General features: G+C 44.9%; 1 protein-coding gene across 2 annotated transcripts in view; it reads left to right on the forward strand.

Annotated features, from left to right (window-relative positions):
* Positions 1-27,897, forward strand: part of SIK3 (SIK family kinase 3) — a 144,713-nt gene that overhangs the window by 78,236 nt on the left and 38,580 nt on the right. For both annotated transcript variants that reach the window (XM_075909531.1, XM_075909532.1), the window contains exons 2-5: positions 231-347; positions 4,095-4,158; positions 19,397-19,558; positions 27,374-27,498. In XM_075909531.1, coding sequence (XP_075765646.1) covers positions 231-347; positions 4,095-4,158; positions 19,397-19,558; positions 27,374-27,498 — 468 coding nt within the window. The remainder of the gene's footprint in view (positions 1-230; positions 348-4,094; positions 4,159-19,396; positions 19,559-27,373; positions 27,499-27,897) is intronic.

The following is a 27,897-nucleotide window of genomic DNA, read 5'->3' on the forward strand; positions in this document are numbered from 1 at the left end:
TCGTGCACAATCTGTACTGAAGTGGGAGGGTTTCCCTGAATCAGCTAAACAGTTCTTAAAACTGAGCGCTTTGGAATCAGGATTATGCATTTGTTCTTTGTGTGCACAGTGCCGAGCAACAGGGGGCCCTGGTCCTTGATGAAGGCTCCTAGATGCTGATGATACAAAAAGTTAGTACTATTCTGAATAGTGACTGAGTGAGTGACCCTTTTCTTTCTCTCCTTTGCCAGGTTGCTATAAAGATCATTGACAAGACCCAGCTGGATGAAGAGAATCTCAAGAAGATTTTTAGAGAAGTTCAGATTATGAAGATGCTCTGCCACCCACATATCATCAGATTATATCAGGTCTGAGCATTGTGTGATGGGCTTTTGCCTCACTGTGCAGGCTGTGCCACGGGTGTAGGCTGGGGAGCATTAGCATGCATAGGGATAACCCTGTACTTTCAGAAGAGTAAAATAAGGAAACAATCTTTGTTACAAAATCACTTGGTTTAAAAAAAGAAGCTCCCCAAAAGCCTTGTGTTTCCGTAGCCAGTCCTCTGTTTCACCGGAAGATCAATTGTCCTCTGAGGACAGCCAGTTTCCATTTGTTTACGGCTATTGTGCACCTTTCAATTTCCCAGTTCAGATTAGCTGTGTTGTCCTCAGCAGAAGGTGATCAGGGACAGTAGCGGTGGTAGCGTCACTTCTGTGTTTTGTTGCAGATTTTTCTCCAGCTTTTCTGGCTTGCTTTTCTTGGCAAACAAAAGCACCAGGGAAAGGTCCCCTTGGGATGCAGCCCCATGGGTCTGTGCTGTGGTGTGGGTTTGTACACACTGCCACTCTCGATAACGGATGAGGTGGGACATCACAAAGGATCCAGCCCCTTTGTGGAAGCCAGAAGCAAGAGGGCATCTGAGAAGTGACAGGAGAAGGAATTGGGGACTGTGCCCTTGGTGAAACTTGAAATGTCTTCTAAAAGGCTTGGGTCCTCGATCTTGGAGTGGCAATTCGTGACACAGTGGAAAAAAATCTCCCTTCCCTGTATCCTGCCAACATTGCTTGTTGGTTGGCAGTCCGCAGCGGAACTGTCTTTCAGCTACAATCTGCTGAGCTGAAGATGCAGAAATAAAATTAACTGGTGCAGGAGTCCTTTAGTTCCCGCTTCAAAGCCAATAGGTTAAATTGGAAAGCAGTGACCTCTTTTGCATGAGCCAATGAAACTGTTCTGTCACATTCAGCTGTCTGCCATTCCCGAAGGCTGGATCATGAAGTGGGCAAAATGCTGCTGGCTTCTCAGACTGGGTATGCTTTAAGTTCAACTTGAGAAGAGACTGGATTGCCAGAGATGCTTTAGAACTGAAAGTCTGCTATGATGACTGTAGCTACTTGACTCTGCTGGCTGGGAGCATTGAACATTTTAGGTGTCAGTTGCAATATTTAGGGGTTTGTTTCCCCTGTAATTTAATGAGGCTCTGTATGTTTGCCAAGAAGAGAGGGCACCCTGAGCTTTCGTAGAGATTGCCCTCCCCTCAGAACAGCTGCTGTCTTCTTGTGGCAAAGCTGCTTCTAGCTCACGTCTCGCTGCAATCAGTGGCATTCGAGACTCAGCGGGAGTAAAACAGAGACTCTTGGGTGGAAAAGGTTAATGACTTGATACCTTGGCCAGAGAGCTGTGAGTGAGGGGCCTGTGACAGTCATTTGAAGAGTTCTGCGGGGTAACAATGCAGAGACAGTATCCTCTCTGGAAGAGCTGGTGCCTGTAATGGTTTTTTGAGCCAAAAGCGCTTGTCTTCCTAGCTTATGCAATATAAAACCCCAGAGAGAATATCGAGAGACGGCAGCCGTGTCTCAGCTCCACCGGTGTTAGAACAGAGCATCCTCTGTGTGGTGTTTCAGCTGGCTATTTGAGGGGTGCTTTCTACAGAAATTTTATTCTGAGCTTTGAAGTGATGTACGATTGGACTACTCGTTATTATAAAACACCTGCACAACCTGAAGCCAGGGAAATCAAAGCCTCTGGTCATTAAAGCTTTTCCTCCACAGCCCTTCATTAGAGAATTTGAAAGGCACATTTCTTAGGGTTTGTAACACTCTCAGCCAATAAATGCAAGAAGAGAAGGTGTGTCCAGTACCTGAAAAAATGTGAGAAACCAGGTTTGCCTGGCTACAGGAAGTCGTAAAAAAACACCCCAGTGTTTCTTTTGCACATAGGTGGAGTGACGATTAACTGGCAACTGTAAGCCATATCACATGACAATTGAGTAGCATTGGACGGCACATTCTGAATCTAAGGGCTTGTCTCTAATACGCTCATTTATTAGCTTTTAGGGGGCGGGAGATGTTTAAAACAGTAAAAGCTCAATGTATTGTAGATAATTGTGCACTGTCAGCCAATTTCCTATTTCGTAAACTTTGGAAATGCGGCTTTCAGCCTTTCTTAGGCTAACTGTTCCCACTGGGCTTCTCTCTCTACTCTTTCTGATCCTGGGGAACGGGACCACAAGCGTAGCCATGGCACATCGGTACAGGTTCCATGGCAACTCCCAGGGATTGTACCCTTGAATCAGTCACACGCTCTTAAAAATCTCACCCTGTGGCTCTCGTTACAATGCTTTGAGTGCAATGCTCCCTCTGTCCCTTCACATCCTTATAGCCTCTCCTTCCTCCCACTTCCCCAGGGTCTCCCCACTGCTTGGCGCAAATGCATGAACACTGAAGTTCTGTCTGAGGCTCCCTGGGGAAGTGGATGGAAGGAGAGGGAAACTGGAACAAATTACTTTATAATGTATCCCCTTAATCTCTTGCTTTTCCCTACATCCACCAGTTTACCTATGTGGACTCCCCTACGCATACATATCATGGGCATGCTTTGAAGCTTCCCACTGGAAGATCCATTCCCTCCCAACAGTGGCACCTCGTCTTCTCATCCTGAGCAAAGAGCTACTTGTCCAGCCACTTTCCTTCCTGGCTATCCATCCCCAGGCCTAAAAGGGCAGCAGTGGCTCCAGGGTGCTTTGTTCTCTTCTTTTACACATCCCTCCTCTTAAGGGTCCATTGTCCCGTCTCTCATGGGAAGGAGCAAAGGGCTTCAGCCACTTTGCTCTGTGGCCCTGCTCTGCCTACTCTACATTGGGGTGTGCCACAGTTGGGTGCGTGTTTTGAGTCCAGAGCACGAATAGGTAAAAGAACATTTCTATTTGCAGTCTTCTCTTTAGTACTAACACGCTTAGTGTCGATAGTAAGAGATCAAGAAATTGCCCTGGCTTAAAACATGTCATTTTGGGGCTGTGCCTCTTAATTAAGTGGAGATCCCTTTCTGCATTCTCCGCTTGTGTTGGTTTAGTCAGGGTAGCTATCTCTGCCAGCTCTCGTCAGCTGGGGTGATGTTACCATGAGGGGTCCATAGAGAAACTTACTGAGGCCTGGTCTGCTATTCGATCGCTGTTAGAGCAAACCAGCTTTGTAGTGGCACTATCCGCCTTTCCCAGGAACTAATTTTGGCATTTAATTGGCTTACTAAAAATGGGAGAACTGGTCTTAATACTGTAACTGGCCTTCATTTGTTGGAGAGCACTGTGTTCACCCAGTGCCTTGAAAGGCTTTTATAAAGATTGGCATTATCTTCTCTCTTAGATGTGAAGGCTCCCTAGAGCAAAGCGAAGTGAAGGCTTTTATGATTGATAAATCTTGAGTCATTTGAAAGTCACTTGCTAATTCTGCAGCTAGTCTCTCCTTTAGAGAAGTGTCCCTAATTATTTTAGTGTTTCAGAGCGATGAATGATTAATATGTAAGGTGAACTTTCAGCTGTGGGAGCCCAGAGAAGTCTTTGAGGTTCTCAAAACAAGTGGAGACTAGCGAGGGAGTATTTTGGGGGTGGGATGTAGAAGATTTTAAATGGCCTTTAAAATATCCCCTTTGATAAAATGATGCTTTCCCCTCCCTTGCCCCATCATTGCTCTCTAAAGCTTTGCAATCCACTTTTTAAACATTTTTTGCTGAAAGCAGCTTGTGTCAAAGTTACAAGTCACAAAAGAAAATTGCAATTAGCTTCATTTCCTTTTGCACTGGGCAGTGTCTTTAGCTGTCACTTTGTATCCTTGTGTGTCCAGGTTATGGAGACGGAGAGGATGATTTATCTGGTGACAGAGTATGCTAGCGGAGGGGAAATATTTGGTAAGTACATTTATTACATTATTTAATCAGATAATCTGCTTGGTCAACTACAGAAAACTGAAAATAGCTGCCTCGTATCTCCTGTCCTTCAGCCCTGAAAACTTGCATTGACAAAGGAATGAAAAAAAAATCATGTAACTTATAGGAAGCCATGCCATCTAAAAGGGCATAATCGCCATGTTTTGGAGACATGGGGGGGAGGGGGAAATCTTCATTCTTAGAGGCAGGGCCATTTTGCTTCATCTAACACTTGGGATAAAATGTGTTGTGTAGTGGTTTTCAGAACTGCCTTGGAAAGAGTGGCTAAAAACTTTACAGCTTGTCAGTAGGTGATGTGAGATTCTTGGCTGCAGCTGCAGTGTTGCTGTTTGATGTTAGTGACATCTAAACTGGCAGGCTGTCTTGCAGTGCTACAGTCTTTTATCCTTAAAAATCATATGATTTCTCTGCATTTTGATATTTTTATAGAGTGTTATCCCTGCAATCTAGAGTCTACAGGCATCCTTTTTAAAACACCATGTTTTGCTGACAAGGTTTTAGTTGGGTTTTCTTGACCAGTATAAACAGGTTTTATTTGTCTGAAAGCTATATTATATAACTGCCTCAGCAAAAAAATTGTTTTTTAAAATGACAACTAATGAAACATCTGATGGTATTTTACTCACATGTCAAAGTTCTTTGCCCCAGATAACTGAGTCTGTATTTTGCAAGGTTGGTCTTTAGCACAGTTGAGTTAGTACAAGGCTCAGGAAAAATCCTTGTCCAGTTTGGTCAGGAAGATAGATCCTAAAATCACACTAATAGCTTTGTTAAAACTCAGTTCTGAGTAATATTGGTCTGAGCTGAGTATGGAGTGAAACCTAGAGACACATCTGCTACATGAATTCTCTGTTTCGTTAATCTTCTCTGATTTGTTCCTGTTCAGTTTATACTGAGATTATTGTATCTTCCTTAATGTCAGAATTCACGTTTTCCATGCAAATAAGTAGAGGCTCTCATTTGGCTGGATGACGCAATAGGACGTAACAGGACAAAGAGGCTCACCAACAGTGACCACAATAGGGTGTAACAGTGAATCAGAGGTTCACCAATTCACAGCAAAGTCATTGTGGCAAAATTCCAAGTTGTTCAGCTCAAAAGCACCTCTATGGAGCTGAAATGTAACTGCCATACAGTTCCCTTCTCATTGTATCCTGAGTGGTGGTCGTTTTATCTGGATCCCTAGAAAATTCTCATGTGGCAACTCCTATCTTACAGGGAAGGGCTATAATGTATGGTAAGCAATATCTGCTGTGTCTACGCAGCTTCCTTGCTATTCTTTTGTTTGTTGGAGAGCGAAGGCAGATGTTCAGATCTCAGCAGCAAGTAAAAATACTTAAAGCGTCTGTTCTCTTGTTATTCAAGGATATCCAAATCCATAGGACCCCTTGCATGCAGGCAAGTATTACTTGCTGCTTACAGATGAGGGAGCTGATATTGAATACATTACTCTGTGGCCTTGGGTTGTTGACTGAGACAGAGGTCTGCTTGTGGTCCTCTGCTCTAACTCTCATCTAGACAAGTGATTCCCAAACTGTGGTCAGGGGTTCATGAAAGGGTTCATAAGGGGTTCTTGGAGGAAAACAATTTGTAATGATTGAAGAAGTGTTTGCTTACCAAACTGAAACTAAGGTCCTTGTAGCCAGTGTGGCAGTGGTAACATCACTCAGATAGTCGATGCTCAGTTGTTCTGTGGCATGCTACTTTGCTCTAGTGAAACGTGATTCTTCTTGTTTACTAATTTGTTCATTTGTTAGTGTTCTCCATGTGTTGTTTTTATATGATTTTTTGTCCATCCAGTAATGGACAAGTGGCTGAAAATGGAAAGTGTGATGAAAAGAAGATGAATGTTTGACATCATCTAGTGTTTCATCAAGTCCAAAGTATGGAAAATCTAAGTCTAATGATCGTGATGGTCTTGGAAAGTCAGTAATGAAGAATAGAAAATATAATGATTATATAAAATATGGCTTTACATGCATTGGTTATCAAGCATGTCAAGCGAAATCTTGGAAGAGTATTGCCATTTTCGTAATGTAATGATTAATAATCATAATTAATAAATAGATGAGTACCAGTCTGCGCCCTTTGCTTGCTACACTTGCCTACTCCTCTCTCTTTCACTTCGCTGAGCAAGCCTGTTGACGCTGATGATGTGATGACGTCATTCTGTCGCCTGGCAGGAAAAATCTTTTTTTATATATATAGAGAGAGATAATAAGTATCATGAAAACACATTTTTTGTTTCCAAGATCACAGCTTTTATAGTTTATGCTCAGGTAAGGGAGAAAATCCCTGGAAATATTGATTTTTAGGTAGGGGTACATGATTTGACATTTTTGTGACAGGTATTCACAGGTTGGTGAGTTTGGGGACCACTCGTCTCGACAATACTAGCTCCTTTGGAGAAAGCAAGCCAAAAATCTGTGGATACATAACCAGGGGCTTGGAGAATAAATTGTTGGTAACCATTCTGGTAGCCTAAAAAGCATCATGAAAAATAAATAATATAGAGAAATCTAATGTAGTGACATTTTCTCAATGCCTTTGTAGTTATAGCTAATTACACAGTAAATATTAATGGCAGAAACTACGTCCATTGCTTTTCCAGTTATCTCCCACTGCTTCTTTCATTCCTGCTTTTGTAAGGAAGGGACACGTAAGTACTAAACAAGTTGTAACTGATAATTAACAAGTGTAGATTGTCCACTGAAAACCTAACGGTTCCCAGCTGAGCCTTCTGCTGTCTCGCTAAGCCAGAAATTTTCAAATGGGGGGGCAGGTCATGCCTTAGGGAAGGGGCAGAGCTTGCCTGCTCATTTATTAGGTGGCTAGAACAAACTTGAGTGAGTAGGGTGGAGACTGAGTGACAGATAAAGGGTGTGTTTTTATATAGTACCACTTGTCTTACATTTTGATATAGGCAGTCTGTCTGGTCTCCGCTAGGTGGCAGTATTCTTCTCACTATAATTAGGGCGGGTGGCAAACTCCAAGTTTACAAAACAAAAAATGTGAAGGTGGGGCATGATTTGGAAAAGGATGAGAACCCCTGCTGGAAACATAAGATGCTATTTATCAGGGAGTGTTGGATGCCCTGTAATTCTGAAAACTTGTGAAGTTCAGCGTATTCTTTGTGTAGGGTGGTGATGGCTACAGTAAAGAAGCAGTAATGTGTGCGTTCTTCATGCATGCACAGTGGAAAACTTTTGCTTTTCTGCAGGTCGCTGCGAAGAAGTGAAATATCTCTTCCTCCCTCTCTCCTAGGTTGAATTCGACAGAGCTAATGCAATTATTTCTCTACATACTAGCAAGCTCACATGCAAGCATTGGAATGAATTCTGTTGGCTACAAAAATAGTTCTGTGTTATGAATGGAAAGCAAAATCTAATTGCTTTCTGAAATATTTTGCGGTAGTAAATTTGGTTCATTAGAATTGTTAATTTATAGTACATTGCCCCATATTGTATCCTCAATCCAGTTGTTATCTGTTACTTATGTCCTAAAACGGAGCTGTCCATTTCCGCTCTCTCTAGCACGCTCTGGCAGTTTTCAGACTTCACACAAGGTTCATTAATTCTAAACTTTATATCAAAGAGAGTGAAGCCAAAATCCCAGCAAAGTTTCTGGAGTAGCAAGTGAAACTTTGTTCTAACATGGGAAACAATTATTGGGAAGACAGGGGAACCAAACCAGAAGAAAATAATCTTTCCTTGCACAATCATTAGCATCTACAACACTGAAGAGAATTTCACATCTTCATTTGCCAAGAGAAACAATCTAGCTGTGCTTCGGGCTGTCTTCCCCTCCATTTATGCTCTATGCTTTGGGTAATGCTGAGGCTGCAAACCAGAAGGCGTAAGAGAAATCTTTTTGCAGGCAAAAATTTGCTTACCAGATTTCCTTTCTTTCAAGTATATGCCTTTTGCTGGAGACACTGGTTTTCCTGGCAACTGCTTTGGAGTAATCTTCCTTCTCACAGCTGTAGTGATGACTCCCTGTTGTTCATGTGCAGTGCAGCTACTATAAAAAAAGACCAAGGTGTTTTGGGAGAAGGGGAAGGCTTTCACTTATTCAGTGTTTAAGGTGACTTTTAATTTCCATTGGTAATGCAGCCAGAACATGTGGGCAAGCAGGCTTGGAATGGGCTGCATCCTACATTGATTTCAAAAGCTGCACTTCCCTTCCTGCATCATCTGACTAGAACATTTTTCCATGCACGTAAAATGGCAAAAATCACAGCAGGGTCAAATGTGCATTCATGGAACAGCCTCATCAAGAATCACCTTATTTACCGAGTTACGGAGCATCAGGGAGATCTCCGTATTAAATGTTCACGTTAGAGTTTTTTCGTTGCTTGTGTGATGTTCTTTGACCATTATGTCCATATGCACTAATTTTTAAAGCGAAACTGTTGCACTGAACAACCAAATAAGCGGGAGGGGAGTGCAACCTTAATGTTCTGTGTTCAGAAAACTTCAAGGACAAGAAACTTGCTCTATATAAGCATCCGTTCTGTTGTCTAATATGTGAGGTATTGTACTATACTTTTCTACATATTGTAGGAATATCTGTGTGTACAGCAAATTGCAGCGATTAAGTCTTTCAGTAGACTTTCAGAAGTTATTAAAATGTAACTTTTTACACAAAGTGAGCAATGGATGCAATACGTGAACTGGGAAAGTGGGTATGCAGCTGCAAAGGGTGCCCGGACTCAAGCATGTCAAAAATAAAAGCTTAGCTTTTTTGTCCCCTTATTTGCTCTTCTGAGCTGTAGTCCTGGCTATCCCCAGTCATGTCTACCTGAGTTTTCATTAGCTAGGCTCAGTCTGTGCTGAGAAACTATGCATGTAAATGAGGTCTATGACTCATCTGAGATTGATGTGCTAAATCATTTCAAGACTAACATCCGCCAGGCACAACAGTGAGTGGGAATAATGGAGAGCGGTTAGTGGCTTGTTGTAGGGTCAAAGCACTGCAGAGCACATCATTGTGTTTGTGCCCTGTATGTGGTCTGTATGCACACGAGGTGACAGTTCAACCATGTAAACAAATAAATGAACCTCTTAGCGGTAGGTTACATTTGTTTCACCTGTCTTAGCAACATCCCTTTATCTGAGACGTCAACCCCAAAATAGGCTTAGCGGACGTTTCCATTTCAGCTATTTACTCATTGATGTTAACAAAACAAACCTGACTCTGTTACAAAAACATAGCTATGAGATTAGTGTAAAATAATTCACAAGATTATTTTCTTTGAATAATAGTTAATAATAACAATACCTAGCTCTTGTGTTGGGTTTGCCAGTAGTAGATCTCCAAAGCGCTTCCTAAAGTTGGGGCAGTATCATTATCCCCACTCTGCAAATCGAGAAACTGAGGCATACAGACAGACCTGGCATTCCCTTGTGTCTCAGTATTTCATCAGCAGAATCAGAACAAAAACCTAAGTCTCCTGGCCTCATTTATCTTATTTATTGAAGTAAGATGGGTGGATGATATGGTGAAATACCTTGGGACTATCTAACTTTGCAATTATCAGTGAATTAGTCTTCAGAACCTCTGTTCCCGTTAATAGGATTTAGTTCCATGAATGGTGATTACTCTTCTACGGTGTTTTATGAAAAACATTTTTGCAACTGTTTTTTCCCCCCCTCTAAAAGGGGTTTTCTGATCCAGACAGCTACACTCTTTCAGAGTGATCACATGGCTGGAACTAGCTACATCTGTTTGAGGACATTTTGTTTCTAACTGGTCATTATGACAAATTGAATACTGTGAGTTGAGAAATCATATAAGAAATGAATGAGATTGCGAAATATGGAATTAAAGAAAAAATGGAAACTCTAGGGCCGTGGTTGCTTATTAGCCAAGAACCCATTCTCCTCCAGTCTGATGAATGCAGAGCTGCCTTGGCCAGAGGCAAGATGTCCATTTAGCCTGAGACACGCACTGCAAGGGACAAGGGACTGACAGCCAGGGAGGGAGAGAGCTGCTGGGTACAGGGAGGGCAGTAATGTTTAAGCGTCAGTTCTCTGGGTTTGCCCTGGCAAACCTGAGCCTGTCTGTGTACGTCAAGCCACCCAGAAGTGACTGTTGAGTGATGCACGCCGCTCTCTTCTTGGAATGAGCTGGCAGGCGGCGCACAGAACCGTGACCAGGGCTGTCGCGGGGGGATTCTGAGCATCTTCAATAAGTTCACCAGTGCTAGTGATTGTCCCGCCTGGACAGGAGGCTGTTGGGCCAAGCACACAATGGGAGCAGCACAAGTTGGTTGCTCAGAAGCAGCCGCTGATTGTTTAGAATGATTTTCCCTCTTTCAAAACCCCGAAAGAGCGGCTCTGAGTGGGGCAAGGGGTGCCTGGGGAACTCCAAGGGTTTCTGGGCAGCGGGGCCTGGTGAGCTTGAGCCTGGCTGGAGAGTAGAAAAAATCATGGGCAGAGAGTAGGGGGCAGAGTGCCTTCCCACTCCCCCTCCCACCAGCGCGGCTGCAACCAGGCAGCACAGTAGTGGGAAGGGCTGGTAGAGTCTGGAGGAAGGCTGCTTGGGTTTGGGGAGAAGGCCAGTTGTCTGGGGGGCATCAGAAAAGAAGGGATGAGGGCGGTGGGGAGCCAGATCAAAATGTGAAGGAAATAAGCTGCAATAAAAGGTAAATTGTAATGAAAAGGAACTAGACAAAAAACGAAGAGGAAGTGAGCTGTAGCAGAGAGAGAAAACGCTAAGCACAGTAAATCCAGCGCCCAGATGGTATTATAATGTATACAAGGCAACTGGACAAGAACAGAGAAGTTGTCAGAGGGGGGACTTTAAGACGCAAAGGATGCATGCTCAGTCAAGAAGCCAACACGTTGGATCAAAGAATTCATTATTTAAGCTGGAACACCCAGCAGTAAACAGAAATTGCACCATAAGAGTGCCTGAGATGTAACTAAGCAGCCTAAGAATTTATCTTCCAAACTCTGGGCTTACAGAGGCTGGGAACAGAAAAGGGATCATATAATTCTGGGGTTTATAGTCTAATGCATTGCATTTTCCCCAGTCAAGAGTCTGTTATTTCATAAATATAAAATTGTACTTACAAAGTTAGTTGGATTAAGATAATAGTAGTTAATACACAGAAGATAAAAGTAATAGTTACAGTAGTTTATGATGCAAACCTAACTAGTAATTCTTGCTAAAAAAACCCAAATGCTGATGTACTGGTGACCATTCCCCAGTGTCCTGAGCCCCTCCTCGTCCCCTATCCCTAACTCTTGCACACCCCACATGCTCAAGGCCATGCCCTGAGTCCTGCAACATTCCATCCCTCCTCCCCCGCTAACCCCCTGCCCTGAAGGACCCAGACAGTGCTGGGTAAATCTGCATGTGCTCCGCTGTGCCGAAATCCATCCTATCTTGGTTCGCCTCTTCAGAGCTATTCATCCAAGACACTCATTGCTGCAATTAGGCTAAAAAGGTGAGCAAAAGGTTTTCTTACATATCGATTGAAAGTTAGTGGAGTGTCCTAGGAAATGGAAGCAACTGAAATACACCTGAGTTAGCAGCTCTAGTAGCACAATCAAGAGGGTATCTTTTGTGTCAGTTGCAAAGTGAGCATACTGGCTGCAAAAATGCAGCGAGCCCAACCCCCCTTTCAGCCAGAGAGTTTAGCGCCCTCACAAGCAAAAGGGCAGGAAGAGGAACTGTCTTCACTCACGGTAACCAATGTGCAGACGGAGCTTCCAGCAGAAGGGAGCTATTAAGACTCGGCTTACGTAGCTGTTTGCGGCACATCCCCAAAACAGAAGGAATCCAGGTGCTTGAGTGCTGACAGACCTGCAGTTCTTGTAGGAGGCAGTGTTTAGATTCTTGTGACACATGGAATCCCACACACGGCTATCTAAAGGGGCTCAGTTAAAACCATTCCTAACCTTCCGAAATGCAGCCAGAGTTCAGTGAGCGCGTGCAGGCTAGAAGGGCAGGGCATTCACCTTTCAGAATACTAGCAAAGATGGTCACGTGTTTAAATGCACTGTGCACTCGGAAAGGGGCTTGGCTACAAGATCTGTCTCTGAGACCTTTTGCAGGGTCTCCAAGTATCCTACAGGTGTTATTTTGGTTTCACTTGGAGGATACGTGATAGATCAGTACTAGCCTCGTTTTGCAGCTGGGGAAGCCACTTGCCTAGGCCAGGCACAAGGAGTGCAATGTTGAACTAGCAATGGAGTCTGCTGAGTCCTAGTCCTATGGCTTTTGTCTTTTCCCTTTGGGCCTGATCATGCTTCCACTGAAGTCAGTTGGAGCAGGATTGATCTGCTGATATTAGATCTAGGGAGGGCAGTGACCGGTCCTCTTACAAAAGAAACCGCTGTGGCATTGTGTGCATGGCTTTCTGTTGAGAAGACATTTGAGGACAATATGGAATGCCTGGGACTCGGCAGTAAGGGCCCGTGCTTCTGGGTTTGATGCATTTCTACGGAGATGGCCTGGCCCCCAGTTCAACAATCAGGCCGTCTGCGACCTGCCTTGCCTAAGAGATGTTCTGCAGATGAAGCTGGTAATGGTTAATTTCAGAATGCAGCTTGCTTCAGTGCTATGTGGAGTATTTTGAAGCGTCATTGTTTTTATCCTCTGCCTGTATAGAAATGTCAACATTTCTGCAAACGCACTGCCTATGTGCAAAGTGCAGGGAGGGGCCTCCACTCTGTCTTCATTAGCAGTCAGATTTCTCATCTAAGTTTAAAGGAATTTTTGCAGTATAACTAAGCAGTCCATTCTGAAAGAAGAGACAGTGCTGAGTGCAAACTGGTCTGGGAGAGTTGCATTTGAGAATCAAACTCTGGAGTTCATTAAACCAAAACGCCTAAATATGAATGTTAGGGTAGAGTTTTGACAAATGATGCTCTAGCAAGCTGAAAAACCAGCAGTAAAAATGACCGTTGTCCCACGCGCATGTGGTGGTAGGAGACAGCAATCCCGAACTCCATCCCAAAATTTGCTTGTATTAACAATCTAACTGTGGTCTCCGATTACAAGTCATGTCATTCCTGCAGTCTGTTTATAAGTGGTGTTACCTGGCTGAACTAGTTAAAATGGATTACATGTCTCAGAACCTGATTAGAAGAGCTGAAATCAGTACCAATGCAAGTCCTGAAATGGCAGTTGCTTTTTAAGTTGTGAAATGTGATTGTAACAGGGACCCAAATACAGTTTCTGTTCTTATGTGTTCATCCTTATTTGTATTTGAATCTGGATAGAGCATAATATGCTCATGGGAACCTTCCAGAAGTATTCCTTATTGAATAGTCCGTTTGATTTCTTGCCTGTGGTGGAAATGCTTGACCTTGTTTAAAATCACATGTGGATTTTCAGTGTTCAGAATCTGGAGTTTTGCATTATTGGGTGTGTTTACTACATGTGCAAACAATATTCCCAATCCTGCGAAGACGGAAGCACGTGAGTGATGTGATTTGCTTGGGACATGATCCATTGCCTGTTGAAATCTGTAGGAGTGTTTACATTGACAAATGGTTCAGTGCGACAACTCACATGAGTAAAGAACCTACTGTAAGGCATAATGCTTAACGGGATCTGTTGGGACTACTTGTGGTAATAGGCAGTGCACTTGGTTGGAAATGTTTGAAGGGTTACCTTATAACAAGGGGACGTAGCCTGTTCCAAGACTCACTGCAGATGTGCTGACTATATAAATGGCTGTGGGAATAAATAAAAACTTAATTGGAACGTTTTTGGAGAGAAATTAATCAGACTCTGTGCAACTGGGTTAGAAATCAGCCCCCAAAGAAATGAATTGCTCTCCATCAGAAGCAAGCAGAAGTGCTTTGATGTATTTTTGTAATTAGTATTTATTGCAAGACAATTATGTCTCTGGTATTTTAATTAATGGGTGGTTTGGCAAAGCAGCCACCTGATAGGAAACCTTCAAAAGTGTTTTGTTTTTATTCGCCAGAATGGACATCTCTTCCAAGCTCTCTAATTAATGTGGTTTCTGAGTAAAATATATTGAAGCATTCAGGACTTGGGCTTGGGGCTTTTTGAGGTCACATCAGCAGCCCATTTAAAATAACTGGCCTCTCGAAATATGGGAGAATGTGATGTTGAGGCTTCTTTTGTTGCGTTTCTTTTCAGTGAACATTAATAAAGCGTCATTACAAGGGCTCAATGCCTTCTCTCTGTCTTCAAAGATTGTGTGATTCTGGCTTCCTGGTCTCATGAGTGCCCATGGTTGAAGAGCATTCCAGTAGCCTATCACACTTTCTTTCTGAACTCCTAAGCCTTAGTGTTTGTGTGTTCGCTGAAGTACATAGAGACAGGAGTAAGAAGAAAAAGTAATTTTGGGATTTTTTTGGTGCTTCTTCCATAACTTGATTTTTACTTAGCACTGTGAGCCATAGTGGAGCTGTGTAATTAACTTGGAGGAGATGAAAACGAATAGGCGCATCCTTAATTTTCTTATCGCTTTGACCCAAAAAAGATTACAACTTAAAGCTGAAGTCCAGCTAACAAATGAATGTTTCAAATGCCTCGGAATTTGAGGCATCACTTTGTTTTCCAAAGGTGCTATGAATTCCATGTGCATTTAGCATGATTCATTTACAGTAGCTTTCCCATGGCTCAGGCAGTGGTCTTTCAGTTTTTTAAATTGGATGAGGATCTCTGAAACACAGGAAATAGATGCACTATTGTGTAGTCCTGGGGTGGGCGAACTTTTTAGTCTTAGGGCTGCATCTGGGCATGGACTTTGTATGGCAGGCCATAAATGCTCCTGAAATTAACAGATCATGTTCAAACAGGGACAGCACTTTTTTTTCAAAATCAAAACTATTAAAATAATTCTGTTGTACAATCCGCTGTTAAAAATGACATTATTGAGCTTAGTTGATTTTTACTATACCGCCTTGCTCTTGTATGAACACAGATTGTGTGTTAGCCAGAATTTAGTAGTGTACTGCACTACTTGGAACTTTGGTAATTTTTGTGTTTATTGCTGACTTCTTTATGATCTGTAATTAGCTTGGTTGAATCATCAGTGTTTCTCCATTTAACCATGGCAATAACCAAAATATATTCAAACTGTTTTAGCTTCAAAGGAAACCATAATTAAGCAATGGTGGTGTTAGTCAGTTGAACTCTCTAAAACTACTATTGAAATAAACTTCATTTAATAAAGATACATTTTAGTGGAAGTAAAGCTTCAAACCCTTCGTTGCTATTATAAATCATATAGCATAATCATCATAGCAACGTATTACAGTCATTAAACCTCCTTTCCATGCCCTCTTTGATTCATGTGAACAAGGCAGCTTCTGAACAGTGGCTCAAAGTCTGGTGTCAGTGTCGTTGTGCAAGCCTTCAATGCCGCTCTCCAGTGGAACAGGCAGTAAAGCGCAAGCGCTGGGTTAAAGCTCCAATGGGCCAGACGTGGGCTGCTGTGTGACGAGCCCTGGTGTAGTTGCTTCTGATGAGATCTATTGTAGATTCAGAACGGGCCCAAGATAGGATAGTGGTAGAGAGCTGTGGATGGAGTTGTTCTTCCCATTTGTAAGGGAAACATGGCAACTTGTCAGTAATGGGATATTTGCTTAGTGCGCCTTAAACCAGGATTCCTCATGCTTTTACATAGCATGGTCCCCATCTGAACAGTCTTGTGGGAAACTCCTCCGACCCCATTTGCAAATCATGCAACGCCTAGTGAGGTTCTGTGCAGAGCAAAGGAATGTTAGGAAACTGCCTAGTTGTTTCGAATCGTTCTGATGGTGGCTCTGGCTCTTTTCCCCTCTCTGTCTCCTCAGCTACGTAGATGAGCATGGGATGCCCGTAGTAGAAGATAGAAGCCGGGAAGTGGAGCCAGCATACTGGGACCTGTCAATTGTTCAGGCTGTTCCCAAGTGCTCTGTGGCTGCTGAATGATGCATGGGTCACAGACTGAGAACTGCTGCTGTAATAAAATAGGAGAGGTAGATTTTGAATGCTCCTCTGCCTGGCGCAGCTTCCAGGAAATCTTTCAGGTTCTTGAGAGATGCTTGCCCTGGATAGTTTTGTGTCCACCTTTCCTCCTGCTGCTCACACTTGAAGAGAAGCATCAGGATACTTGGGTAGGCCTGTGGCTTTGGGTTTGTATTTCTGTCAGTTGAAATGCTCTTTCCAAAACTATTCTGGCTGGGGGGGATCCTGCCTCTTCATAGCTTTATCCTTGTTGTAAAGGCTTTAAAATGTACATTGATTTTAGCCTGGCTTGCAGTCATGGCATCTCCCATTCTGATCTTATCAGTAAAGTAGGATCAAATTGGGTTGGTACTGGGACAGGATGTTCCCAAGAAGAAGCCCAGTTTCAGCAGGAGTTAGATTTAAATGAAGTTCTTGTTTAAAAAATAATCAAGGTTATGTTTTAACAAAATGTCTAAATACACAGACTTTCTCCAGAAACCATATTTACCTGACTTGGAACATAAGAATAGCCATATGGGTCAGACCAAAGGTCCATCTGGCCCAGTGTCCTGTCTGCTGACAGCGTCCAATGCCCGGTGCCTCCGAGGGAATAAACAGAATAGGGAACCAAGTGATCCCACTGTGACGGACCGGGCTGGGGCTGGGCGCAGCTGAGGGCATCCATTCAGGGCGAATTGCTCAAAACTCAGGGCTCCTTACAGCCCCAGACTGGAGACCTTCCAAACAGGTCACAAACCAGTCCCACCGAATGCTTCAGCTGCCAGTCTGGCCAGCCAGAAGCCTTCTGAGCAAAACCCCTCTAACACCCCAGCTCTTCCTGTGCCCCAGTCAGCACTGGGCCTGCACACAGTGAGGGGTTCTAGAACCCAGTGTCACCTCCCCCGAACGGGTTCTTCCAGACCCAAGAAACGAGCCACAGATCCCAGTCAATTTACACTCTGGATCTTACCCATAAGATCACGCTGGGCCAATCCTTTAGAATCTAAAATCTTAAGGTTTATTACTAACAGAAAGAAAAGCCTGAGAGTGAGGTTAAGGAGAATACATGACATGCATCGAATCACCAAGTTCTCAATGCAGGCCCGCAGCAGAGATGTTATAAACTGGTATCCTAAGTGTCTGGTGTAATCCTATTTCAGGATGGGTCCATGGTTCTTTCCAGCTCATTGTTCCCTGCAAGGCTGCATCTGGGGTCAGGAGCTGAACTCAAGACAATATGGAGGGTGCCACACGGCACTTGTATACCTCTCCTGGCATCCTCCTGGCCGGAGCAGGTCACGTGGTCGAGTGACCTATCTCTGTTTCACATGCTGGCAGCCATTCTGCCCTGGCTGGTTTGCAGGTATCAGTCACATTCCTTAGGTGTGTATTGGCACCTAGAGATTCATTGTCCCTGGAGCGTTGCTAATTAGCAGAGTCACTGGCTGAGCATTCTTTGCCCATTTCTGTGCCTCAGACAGAGAATTTTCCAGCATCAACACCGAGTATATATCTATAACTCCACATACAGATACTGTACAAGTACATGAATAGCATCTACAGAATCAGTAGAACATAAGCTTTCATTTAACATCTCACATGACCCCCTTTGTACAGACTTTTGGGGCAAGCACCTGCCCCCCCAGGGGTGCAACAGTGATCTTTAGAATCCAATAACGTGACATCCGCCCCTGTTGCCCATTCCCAGCTTCTCACAAACAAAGGCTAGGGACACCATTCCTGCCCATTCTAGCATTAAAAGACCTATTCTCCATGAATTGATCTAGCTCTTTTTTGAACCCTGTTAAAGTCCTGGTCTTCACAACTTCCTCTGGCAAGAAGTTCCACAGGTTGACTGTGTTACACGGGAAGAAGTACTACCTTTTGTTCATTCTAAACCTGCTGCCTATTAAGAGAGAGGATTCGAACCAGCATCTCCTCCCCTCTGGGACAGGTCCCCAAGGCACAGACCTACAGAGGGAGTCACTTTTGCAATGAGAATTACTTATGCAGAAAGTCCCACTCCCTGACTCTTGGGAAGATCTATAAAAACGTGAATGTCACTTATTAAAACAGCAAGCCCCCAGAAATTTGAGCAAGGCATTAAGGCACAGGGTGTCAAATTCCTGGATACACATTTTGAAATGTTCCTCACTTCAGGAAGTGTTGCAAAAATGAAATAAATCTGGGCGTACATTATGGAGTTGTACTCCTATTCTTCCTTTGTATTGCAGGGGTTAGTCACAAGAATCCTGTTGATAAAATATCCAGTCTGGCAATTCCTAAGGGCCATCTAGTTCAGGGTCATGCTTCTGATGCTGGCCAGGACCAGATGGTTTTGAAGGGAGATGCCTGTCGCCTCCTCCCTCCCACCCACACCCAGCTGGCTCCCGTATTAGGAAGGCAGGATAAGGGACACCATGTGGGGGGAGCGGGGGCTCTGGAGTGGCTTAGGGGATAGGCATTCACCTGGAGAGCACAGGGTTAGGGGCTTGAGTCCCACCTTCCCCTCCAGCCAGGGATGGAGCTGGCTCCTGCATTAGGAAGGCAGGATAAGAGACCCATAGAAAATGAGGTGGGCTTTGGAGGAGATAGGGCATTCACCTGCGGAGCATGGGTTGGTGGGTTCATAACACCCACCCTGGGAGTGGCCGGACAACCAACATAGGCTGCCCCAGGGACGGAGCTGGCTCCTGCATTAAGAACGCAGGATGAGGGACACCCCCACCCCCACACACATTGGATGGTATCCTGGTCTCTAGCAGAGATTGGATTGCGCTTTCTGCAGGAGGCTTCATGCTTGCACAGCTGAGAACATTTATTCTTTCAGAGCAGACCAGCCTCCAGTCTTAGGACACTTCTCTTGACTTGCTGACAACGTAACTGTCCTAGTGAAACTATGTATTAGCCTTTTCCTACCAACTCCCAATCTTGCACCCATTGAGTCAGGAGGACCCCGAACTAGGCCCAACCCCTTGCTGGATGGCGTCTTAATCTCTGATGAATGTGAGTGTTTTAGTGCCGGAATGAGTTTCTAGTTCTGAGTATCATCAGTCCCTATGACAAACATGTCCACTGTAACTGGAAAATACTCTTCTGTCCTCAGAGTGAGTTTGAGCACGCTCCTAAGCGCTCATTCAAATAAGTACAAGCTCTAGTCTCATGGAGGGAGATTGTCCCAGTGAAATATGGTTTTGTTTTTCTCCCTCTGCATCTCTTGTTAGCAGCACCCCAGATCCCAATAACCACGTGTTCTGTTCTTGGTCCCCTGCAGATCACCTGGTAGCCCATGGACGGATGGCTGAGAAGGAAGCTCGGCGAAAGTTCAAGCAGATTGTAGCTGCTGTCCACTTCTGTCACTGTTGTAACATAGTTCACAGAGACCTGAAGGCAGAGAATCTGCTGCTGGATGCGAACCTTAACATCAAGATAGCAGGTGAGCGGGGCCTGGCGGGGGGCAGGAAGACCGCTGCCGTTAGCTCAGAAACGGAGGCACTCGCCGTTCACGCGACTCAGAAGGAAGGACGCACAGTTCAGTTGAAGGAAACTTAAGGTTTCTGTGTGGCTGAGAGCCAGCAAATGGCAAATTCTGGAATGTTCGCCCCCCTTCTTGCTGCTGAAGGCTGGGCTGCTACTCTGCAGGCAGTCCTGGTACTGTGGTGTTCCAGCCCCTTTCCAGTGGGCGAGAGAACGAGAAGCAGCAGCCCTGCCGTCGGTGTAGGGTGGTGCAGGGTGAGTCAGAGGCACGGAGTGTGGCAGGATAAAGGTGACGAAGTTTAGGGGTAGAGAGGCAAGGGAAGGCCAAGAGAGTCTGCTCAATTGCACTCTTTGTGTGGGAGTGCGACTCACCACAGCAGCACCTCACTTCGTGACACACCACGAATGGAGCGGAAGGCTGAGGATGATCCAGCAAGGCCTTGTGCACATTTCCAGGAGGGGCTTGTTGCACAGAGATAGTGTCCTAGCATGCGCCAGGGAGGCCTGGTGGAATGGATGGATATTTTTCAACTAGCCTTCCCACAAAGCCCACGTTTCAGGCACTTTCCAAACTGTTGCCGCTCAGACCCTCATGTCTGTATTGCTTCTCCGTTTGAAAATGTGTCTGATCTGTCCAGCTCCACGGGGATGCTTCCAGAGAGCGAGCTGCCTTGGGTCAGGATGTGCCAGGTAGTCCTTAATATCATTTTGACACATAAGAATGGTTAATATTTGCTCAAAACAAAAGCAGGTCTTGTATCCCTTTGGCCACTGCTCCATACAGGATTCCCTTTGGGATGGCTAGTGATCCGTTTAAATGCATTGAAGCATGGATCGCAGCAAATGCCAAAGCACTTGGGGAAGAGCTCAGCTCCATGTTGCCCAGATAAATGTGCTTCCATGGAGAGTGCCTCAGCTTCATCTTTCTCTCCCAGCCCAGTGGCAGGTGTGTAATGCTCACAGCTGCTCCTACGACTGATGCCCGATGTGAATGATTCCTTTCTCTGCCTCCCTGTCTTTCTTTTTCCCCTTGATAATGTGTGTGCATTTTCCTTTTCAATACTTAGGTGAATATCCACATTGTAGCACCCAGCAGGGCTGAAATAGCGAAAGGTTTGTCAGCATTTTAATTGTAGAACCCATTTTAAAGGATTTATAACTTGACTAAAACTTGCTTCAGGCACAGCTTGGCACAGAACTGCTCAGCCTGGGAGCAGTTTCAATACTGACCTGATTCGCCAAGCTTAGGAACTCCTTAGTGAGCCAGCATCTCGAGATGGACGTTTTCTAGGTTTAAATTGCAATGTTTTGGTCACAAGTCTGGCAGTGGCATTTAACTTTCTTTACAAATATGTTGTTCCTAGTCTATTTGGTTATTGCCGTTTAGCTCTAAGATATTCTTAGAGCATGTGGCATGGAAGTGGTAAACTGAGGCAGATGGACAGGTGAACAACCCAAATCTGCATAGGTCACAATGCTTGGAGCAGGGAGCCAGAGGTGCGTTTGCAGGAGTGGGGGTCATGTGCCAACACCCTCCAGGTGGTGGTTTTTCCATGACTATTGGTTTTTACGCACGGACACATGTGCACGCGGAATTAACTACAAATGTGTGACAAAATCATAGCCTTATTTATGCTAATGAATATTCTGATGTCTGCCCTATGCAAATACACTTATGATGAATTTTAGGCCCTCTCTTTTATGATGAGTGGGAAAAATTCCTGTGTTATAATTCTTTTTAAAAAGCTCTTCAGAAATAACTTTGGCAGCATCTGAATTGTGGCTGGATTCCCTGAAGAAATGTCCATATGAACATGCTGACAAGTTATGTGAATGTTTGAAAATTGTGGAAACTTTTTTTTTTTCAACGTAAGGAAGTTGGAAACTCTTCTCATTCCCAGTCTCTGCTCCCAGAATGGTCTCTGGAAGATAGTTCCCACCCATGTGGTAGTGTTGTTTTACTTGGCAGGAAGACTTGGGAGTGATTTGAAGAACAGCCTGGAGAAGCTGATTTACAGTACTGGGTTTTCGAAGTATTTAGTTTTGTCCCCAGACTCCATCAATTATAATTTGACACCAGCGATTCCATTATGTCAAGAACAAAAACTGGTAGCAGCTGATTTTCTTTCATGCGGGACCCCCCAGAATGAATACTTGAGAGATACGTAGAACTGTGCTCACCGAGTGAAAGACGAGCAGAATCCTGCTTTCAACACTCTCTGAATTGAAAGCCTCTTCCCGCCGTGGCGGGTGATACTGCTTTTGTAGCTCCCCTCAGCTGGGAGATTGAAAGGGCTTTGCAAGCCCCCATGTGGCAGATCTCTTCTTTCTTCGTTTCACAGACTGGGCGCTGGGCATAGAAACCTGAAGTGACTTACCCAGGGACTCCGAGTCAGTGGCAGAGCAGGCAATAGAATCCCAAAGCCCTGTTTCCCAGTACTTTGCTCTGAGCACCAGGCTACGCAGCCTGTCATACTACACACACTAAAAAGGAAGCCCAGGGGTGATGTTTTGTGTAGTTCCTTTTGCACTCCATGCGCAGCTCCGTGGGAAGCAGCTTGCTGTGAGACAGTTAATATTGTCTGATTTCTGGCATCATATGCAAAGCAGCCTCCAGCTTCTGCAGTTTGACAGGAACTTGCAAATCACCATTGGAGGGACATGGGAAACTCCCCAATTCCAGCCAGCATGAACTTCCCAGTGAGCTGCTATTGCTCTGTAATGGGCTTTCGTGTGTGGCTTTCAGTGTTCTTTTTATGGTTCAATATTGATAACTGCAGTGCTGTTCAGTAATTGCCAGTAAGTAAAATGCAGGAGCAATGAGTGGAAGTTGGCAGAGTTGCTGTTCTCACTACAGGTGAACAGAAAGCACTTCCTTATGCCTGCAAATGTTAATTTTGCCTTGCTGCCTAGCTGTCCTCGCCCCACGGAGGGCTTTTCTTCAGTTTACCTTCCCAAAGCGCAAGAGTCAGTAGTTTTTGGCAACGTACTTCTCTTTGCTTGCAATCAGAAAATTTACCCAGGGGTTGCGATGCTTGATAAACACCAGGGCTTCCTGGGTGCCACTTTCAGAAGAGGATCTCCTCTAAGGCCTTCCCTTAACAAGAATGCATCCTCAACCTCTTCTACTTTCTAAGGCAAGAGCCAGTAATTGTACAGATGTTAGGTTCCCTTCTAGTTCTAGCTCTTTAAGGAAAGAAACAGAGCTAGAATATACCCAATGAGTCTGTCTTGGGGTTTCTCCTCCAAGCCTCTTGCAGGGCTTCCACTGCTCTGCCAGCGTAACATAGTTTGACAGAGTATGGGCTCCAGAGTGGGGCTAAGCCTGAGCTTTGGGGAGCAGGAGGGGGCTCCGGTTTTGAGTGTGGCAGGGCTATGGCAGGAGGGGCTTACCTTGAGCAGCTCCTGGTCAGCTGTGCAATGAGGGTGCTAACGCAGCTTCCTGCCTCTCCAATGAGAGAGCAGAGCTTGTGCTTAGGACAGAGGCAGTGCATGGAGCCCTGTGCGCTCTCCCCCCACCAGTCACCTGATCCCCCTGCAGCAGCGAGAGCCAGCGCCTGACAGTCCACAACCAGTACTGGGTCGCGACCTGTTGTTTGAAAACCACTGGGTTTAGTTATAGGGTTGCCAGGTGTCCGGCATTGTACTGGACAGTCTGGTATTTGCGCCTTCTGTCTGGCAAAGAAATTGAGAAAATACCAGACATAGGTATTTTCTGCTTTTTCCGACGCGGCTGCTGACGGACACGTGGTGGGGGCGGGGCCAGGCAATTAAAGGGGCCACAACTGCATTTCAGCTGCCTGGCGCTCCCCCCCCCCCCCCCTCAGCATTTTCCGGGTACTTTTTTTCCCCCTGGGTCTGCTATTTTTGGTGAAACCATCTAGCAACCCTAGTTAGTTAACAACTTGTAACTGATTAAAATAGTAAAACTGACTTTCCTAAGACCCCTTCTCCCAGCTGCTGTGACTACATTCAGTCCTAACTAGTTGTAAGAGTGCTCTGTAGAGGTTTCCTCTTTCTTCTGTTTGTGCACAGAGTCCTCAATGCACTCTAGTAGGTGGAGCTGTAGGCAACCAGGTATTTTTCCGTAAGCTACGGCAGTGCTCATAGACCGTAAGTATGTCGGTTTGTTTAAAAAGCACAGTTTTGCTTTTAAAAACAAAATACTCCTTGCTCAGAGCTTTGAGAAAACTGTTTCTTCCCCACGCTTGACCTCAGTTCATTAAGCACAGGTGGGTTCTGGAAAACTATTTCCAGGCGTTCTGCAGGACGACTTATCAAAGGGAGCCATCTGATTCTAGTTCACTGGAAAACTGAAAGGCATGAATCATTGTGGGCTCTGAAATGCAGTACAAAGAGGAAGTTCTTCAAAGTGAGTTATTTTCCCGTCTGAAGCCCAGCCACAATGCAACTTGAACACCTGTGGTCGTACGCTGTGCTGGCTGTCGGTGTCTGAGTCCAGAGTCGGCAGGCGTTTCTTCTGTTTGTCGTTGGTTCGGGTCGAGTAGTGGTGAAAGCGACCAACCATGAGCTCTGTGATCACGCTGTTGAAGCAAGGAGCTGTTTTAGCCCCAGTTACATTTGTGCCCAGGACTCTGTTCTTGGTAGACGTTGACAAGATCACTGTTTCTACAATATTTGCTTAGGTGTTCAGCTAGGACCAGAGCTATTTAAAGCTTCCTAAAGGTACTGCTAGACATGGATTATTCAAGTGTTAAATGAGGGTTAGAGCTTCTCTGGGGAAAAAAATATTAAAATGGACTGTGAGCAGGTATGTGCAGGCATTTAGAATCTGCCATCAGGGCTGGGTGAAGTCCTGAAACAGCTGATACCCTGAGATGTTCATACCCGTTGTTTGTGCCTGAGCATCATTGAGTTCTGCAACCACCTGCCACTCACATGTGCAGCCAGTCTCTCTTGTACATGCCAGTAGCCTGTATGTGTCACATAGCAACGTGCATGCTGTGCATGTAGGCTGGGATTGTCCCTAGACCCACAGGCCTTAGAGTTGGTCTCTCACAGACCTTTGCACAATCCCAGTCATGATGCTTTTCCTAAACGTTTGCGGCTTGGACTCGGTTGCAGTTCTGGTTACTCGCCATCGAGGCTGCTGCAGCTTGTGGTGGTGATGGTAGCCGTTGGGGTGAGGAGGAGCTTGTTTAAGTTCAGCCTTCAGCGCTCGGAGACAGGAGCTATGTTTTTGTGGCCTGGCTTGCTCTTTCATTTCCTAATCCCCTCCCTGTCTCTCTCACCTCCCCCTTCCCCACACTCTGATTCTCCTTAGTCACTGGACTGTGGCCTGGCCGAACAATCTCTGACCTAAGAGGAAGTGGCTTTCTAGCCTAGGTTCCCATGAATCCCTGACACGCCCATCTGTTGTCTCAAGGAACTGTGTGGCATGTCAAAACCAGCTTATCGTGCAGCCAGGCAGGCTCTGTGAATTCACACGGTTGGAACCGTGAGCTGAATGGTGAATTCATGATGCTAGAAACACCAAGCATGCTCTAAAGCTCTTCGGAACACTTTGCCCTCCTGCAGAATGGTAGCAATCAAAACCCAAAGCATGACAACTAGCTGCCGAAGTGGCAGCACATGCCTGTTCAGTGGAGGAAGAACTTTCATGAAATCTTGATTGCTCATGGTTGGTAGAGTTGCCAGGTGTCCGGTATTGTCATCTCCTATCCGGTTTAAAAAAAAATCAGAAAATACCGGACACCTACAATGTCCGATATTTCTGGGGTTTTTTTTCCCTGCCAGGAGGTGAAAAGACTGGACAACTGGCAACCCTACGACACACTCAGCAACTTGGCCCGGCCCCTGGACGCCCCACCGGTCTCTTCCCCTCCCCCCCCCCCCCCCCCCCCCCCCCCCCATTACCTGGTTCCACTGGGGCTTGTCTTGTGGCTGGAACAGAAAAACAAGATGGCCGTCAGCAAAAAAGCCTCTTAAAGGGGCCAAGCTGATTTTTTTTTATTGCTTAACAACTGTTGTTGGGGTCTTTTTCTTCCCTCTCCCCAACAACTTTTAGTCTCCCCCTTACTTTTCCTCAACAGAATTTTTTCCCGGTGTTTTTATTTGGGGGGTGGGGGTGTTTGGTATTTTTGGTTAAAACATCTGGCAATCCTAATGGTTAGTTGTTAAAGGTGCAGCCTACTTAGACTTGTAGATGTTAGTGCTTGTTGACAGTAAGAATTCAGTGACTTGCCAAACATCCCACTGTAAGCATGAGAGCACACTTCAAAGGCTTGCAGAGGTGGATTAGAGAAACTCCCAGCTGCGTGCTGTTTCTGGGAATCAGCCCCTTTGGGCTGAACATTATTGTGCTTGCCAGTCTAGAGTAATTTATTTGGTTTCCAGCATGGTGGAAAATCCAAGGAATTGGCAAGTGATGGGTTCGAAATTTAATTTGCATGTTTCTTATATTAGTCTGTTTGCTGTTTTTTGCAGCAGTTTGTGGTCTTGAACCGTACTGTGTGCGTGGTGGGACATACTACAGCAGCAACCATAATGCAGCAGGCCTCCCCAGGAATAGCAATGCAGCCCTGCTGTCTGTACTCTCTATTAGGATGACAAGCAGGGCATTACTAGCAAAGCAGTTGGCAGTGTGGCCGCTTTGGTAGCACTCCTGTTCACGTGGCATGTAGGCGGCATCCTGCTACATGGTTTTCTTTTCCTTGCCTGGGAAGAAAAAGGGAAGAAAGGCTAATGATGGCCATGTTGTGGGCAAAACTCTTTTGGCTGGTGCAGCGGGGAAGGGCGGGAATCCTTACTGTCCGGCAGCTGAAGCAGTGGTGTATGGCTGCAATACAGAGTTTTGTCTCCTAAACTCCATCCCTTTCTCCACACGTGCATGTGTGCAGGCGTCTCCCAGAACCACCTTTGGGATTCGGATGGCACACTGGAGCATACCAAGTGCAAATGCTGTTTGAATGACAAGATGGCTGGTCACAGTTTGCTTACAAAGACTTTGCTCTTGACTCGAGTTTCAGGGTTTACCGTGTGCTGTTGCTGAATGGCTGGATCAGACTGCGAAGTTGTTCTCTGTAACTGGGGCTCCATCCGTTGTTTGCCAGAAAAGAATCCACGTACTTTCTGGCAATTGGAAACACCCAGTTTTTCCATCCTCTCTGCTTTACTCTGTATCTACTTGATATCTTGGTTTCAGCAGCTCTAGCTGGAACACCTGCTCTGATCGTGATTATGAGATTTTTTTTTTTTAATTGACAGCTGGGAGGATGGAGGCTAGAAACTGATGCAGGATCTTCACGTGGAATCTTTTGAATGTAAATTAAAATCCCAGTGCTGAGCCTAATTGCTAGAACGTGTCTCTTCTGTAAGAGCTGATACGCGTCGCTGATAAATGGAAGAAAAACACCTTTTGTAAGAATTGGACGCAATAAGTGAGATGACTATATTTGCAGAGTCTGATGCAGTTCTAACAGTGCTAGGTTCCTGGCATTTTTAAAGAGGTTAAATACATAGTGTGTATATTTTATGCTATTGTCAGTATTCTACCTCTATTGCTTGTTAGAAAGGAGATGAAGCTGCAAACGTGCTGGTTGGGTCAGCTGCACTATGATGCACAGATAACGTGCAGCTCTTTCTCTCACGTTTTCTTTGTCTTGGGTCCAAATGGCAGTCAGACATTGTGGGATTGCACGACTTCCCTGGATGGTATCTCTCAGCTATTTGGTTTCAGAAACATCACGTGATGCTTACAGTTCTTGGAATGGGTCACGTATTCCTCTAACCAATTCTCTCCTTACTCTTTCAGATTTTGGGTTTAGTAACATCTTCACACCTGGCCAGCTGCTTAAAACCTGGTGTGGGAGTCCTCCCTATGCGGCCCCTGAACTCTTTGAAGGGAAGGAGTATGACGGGCCGAAAGTTGACATTTGGGTATGCGGTGAACAGATCTGTGTTTTGCTTTGATCTTGTATCAAAACTCAGTTACATGTGGCTTTGCTTCCAGAGCACTGAATTCATTTCTTGTAGGAAATAGTCATGTTCAAAGAAATGTAACATTTTATTCCAGCTGTTAAATTGCATGCTTCTTGTTTTATAGCACTGTACTTTATAATTCAGGAGTTGTATAGAAATACATGTACATTTTGATTTGGTCGTGAAAGAATTAGATTCCTGTAATACTTAACAAGTGGAATAGGCAACTTCTCATGGGTACATGGTTTGACCTGGTATAGTTATTTGTAGCAAGTAAAGATTGTATCTCTCAGAACAGAGCACCGAAAGGGGTACAATGAAGACAAAAGGCCCAAACTAAAAATGTTAGCAGTTGCC

Source organism: Pelodiscus sinensis, chromosome 26 (assembly GCF_049634645.1).
Source record: "Pelodiscus sinensis isolate JC-2024 chromosome 26, ASM4963464v1, whole genome shotgun sequence".
In the NCBI taxonomy this organism is placed as follows: Eukaryota; Metazoa; Chordata; order Testudines; family Trionychidae; genus Pelodiscus; species Pelodiscus sinensis.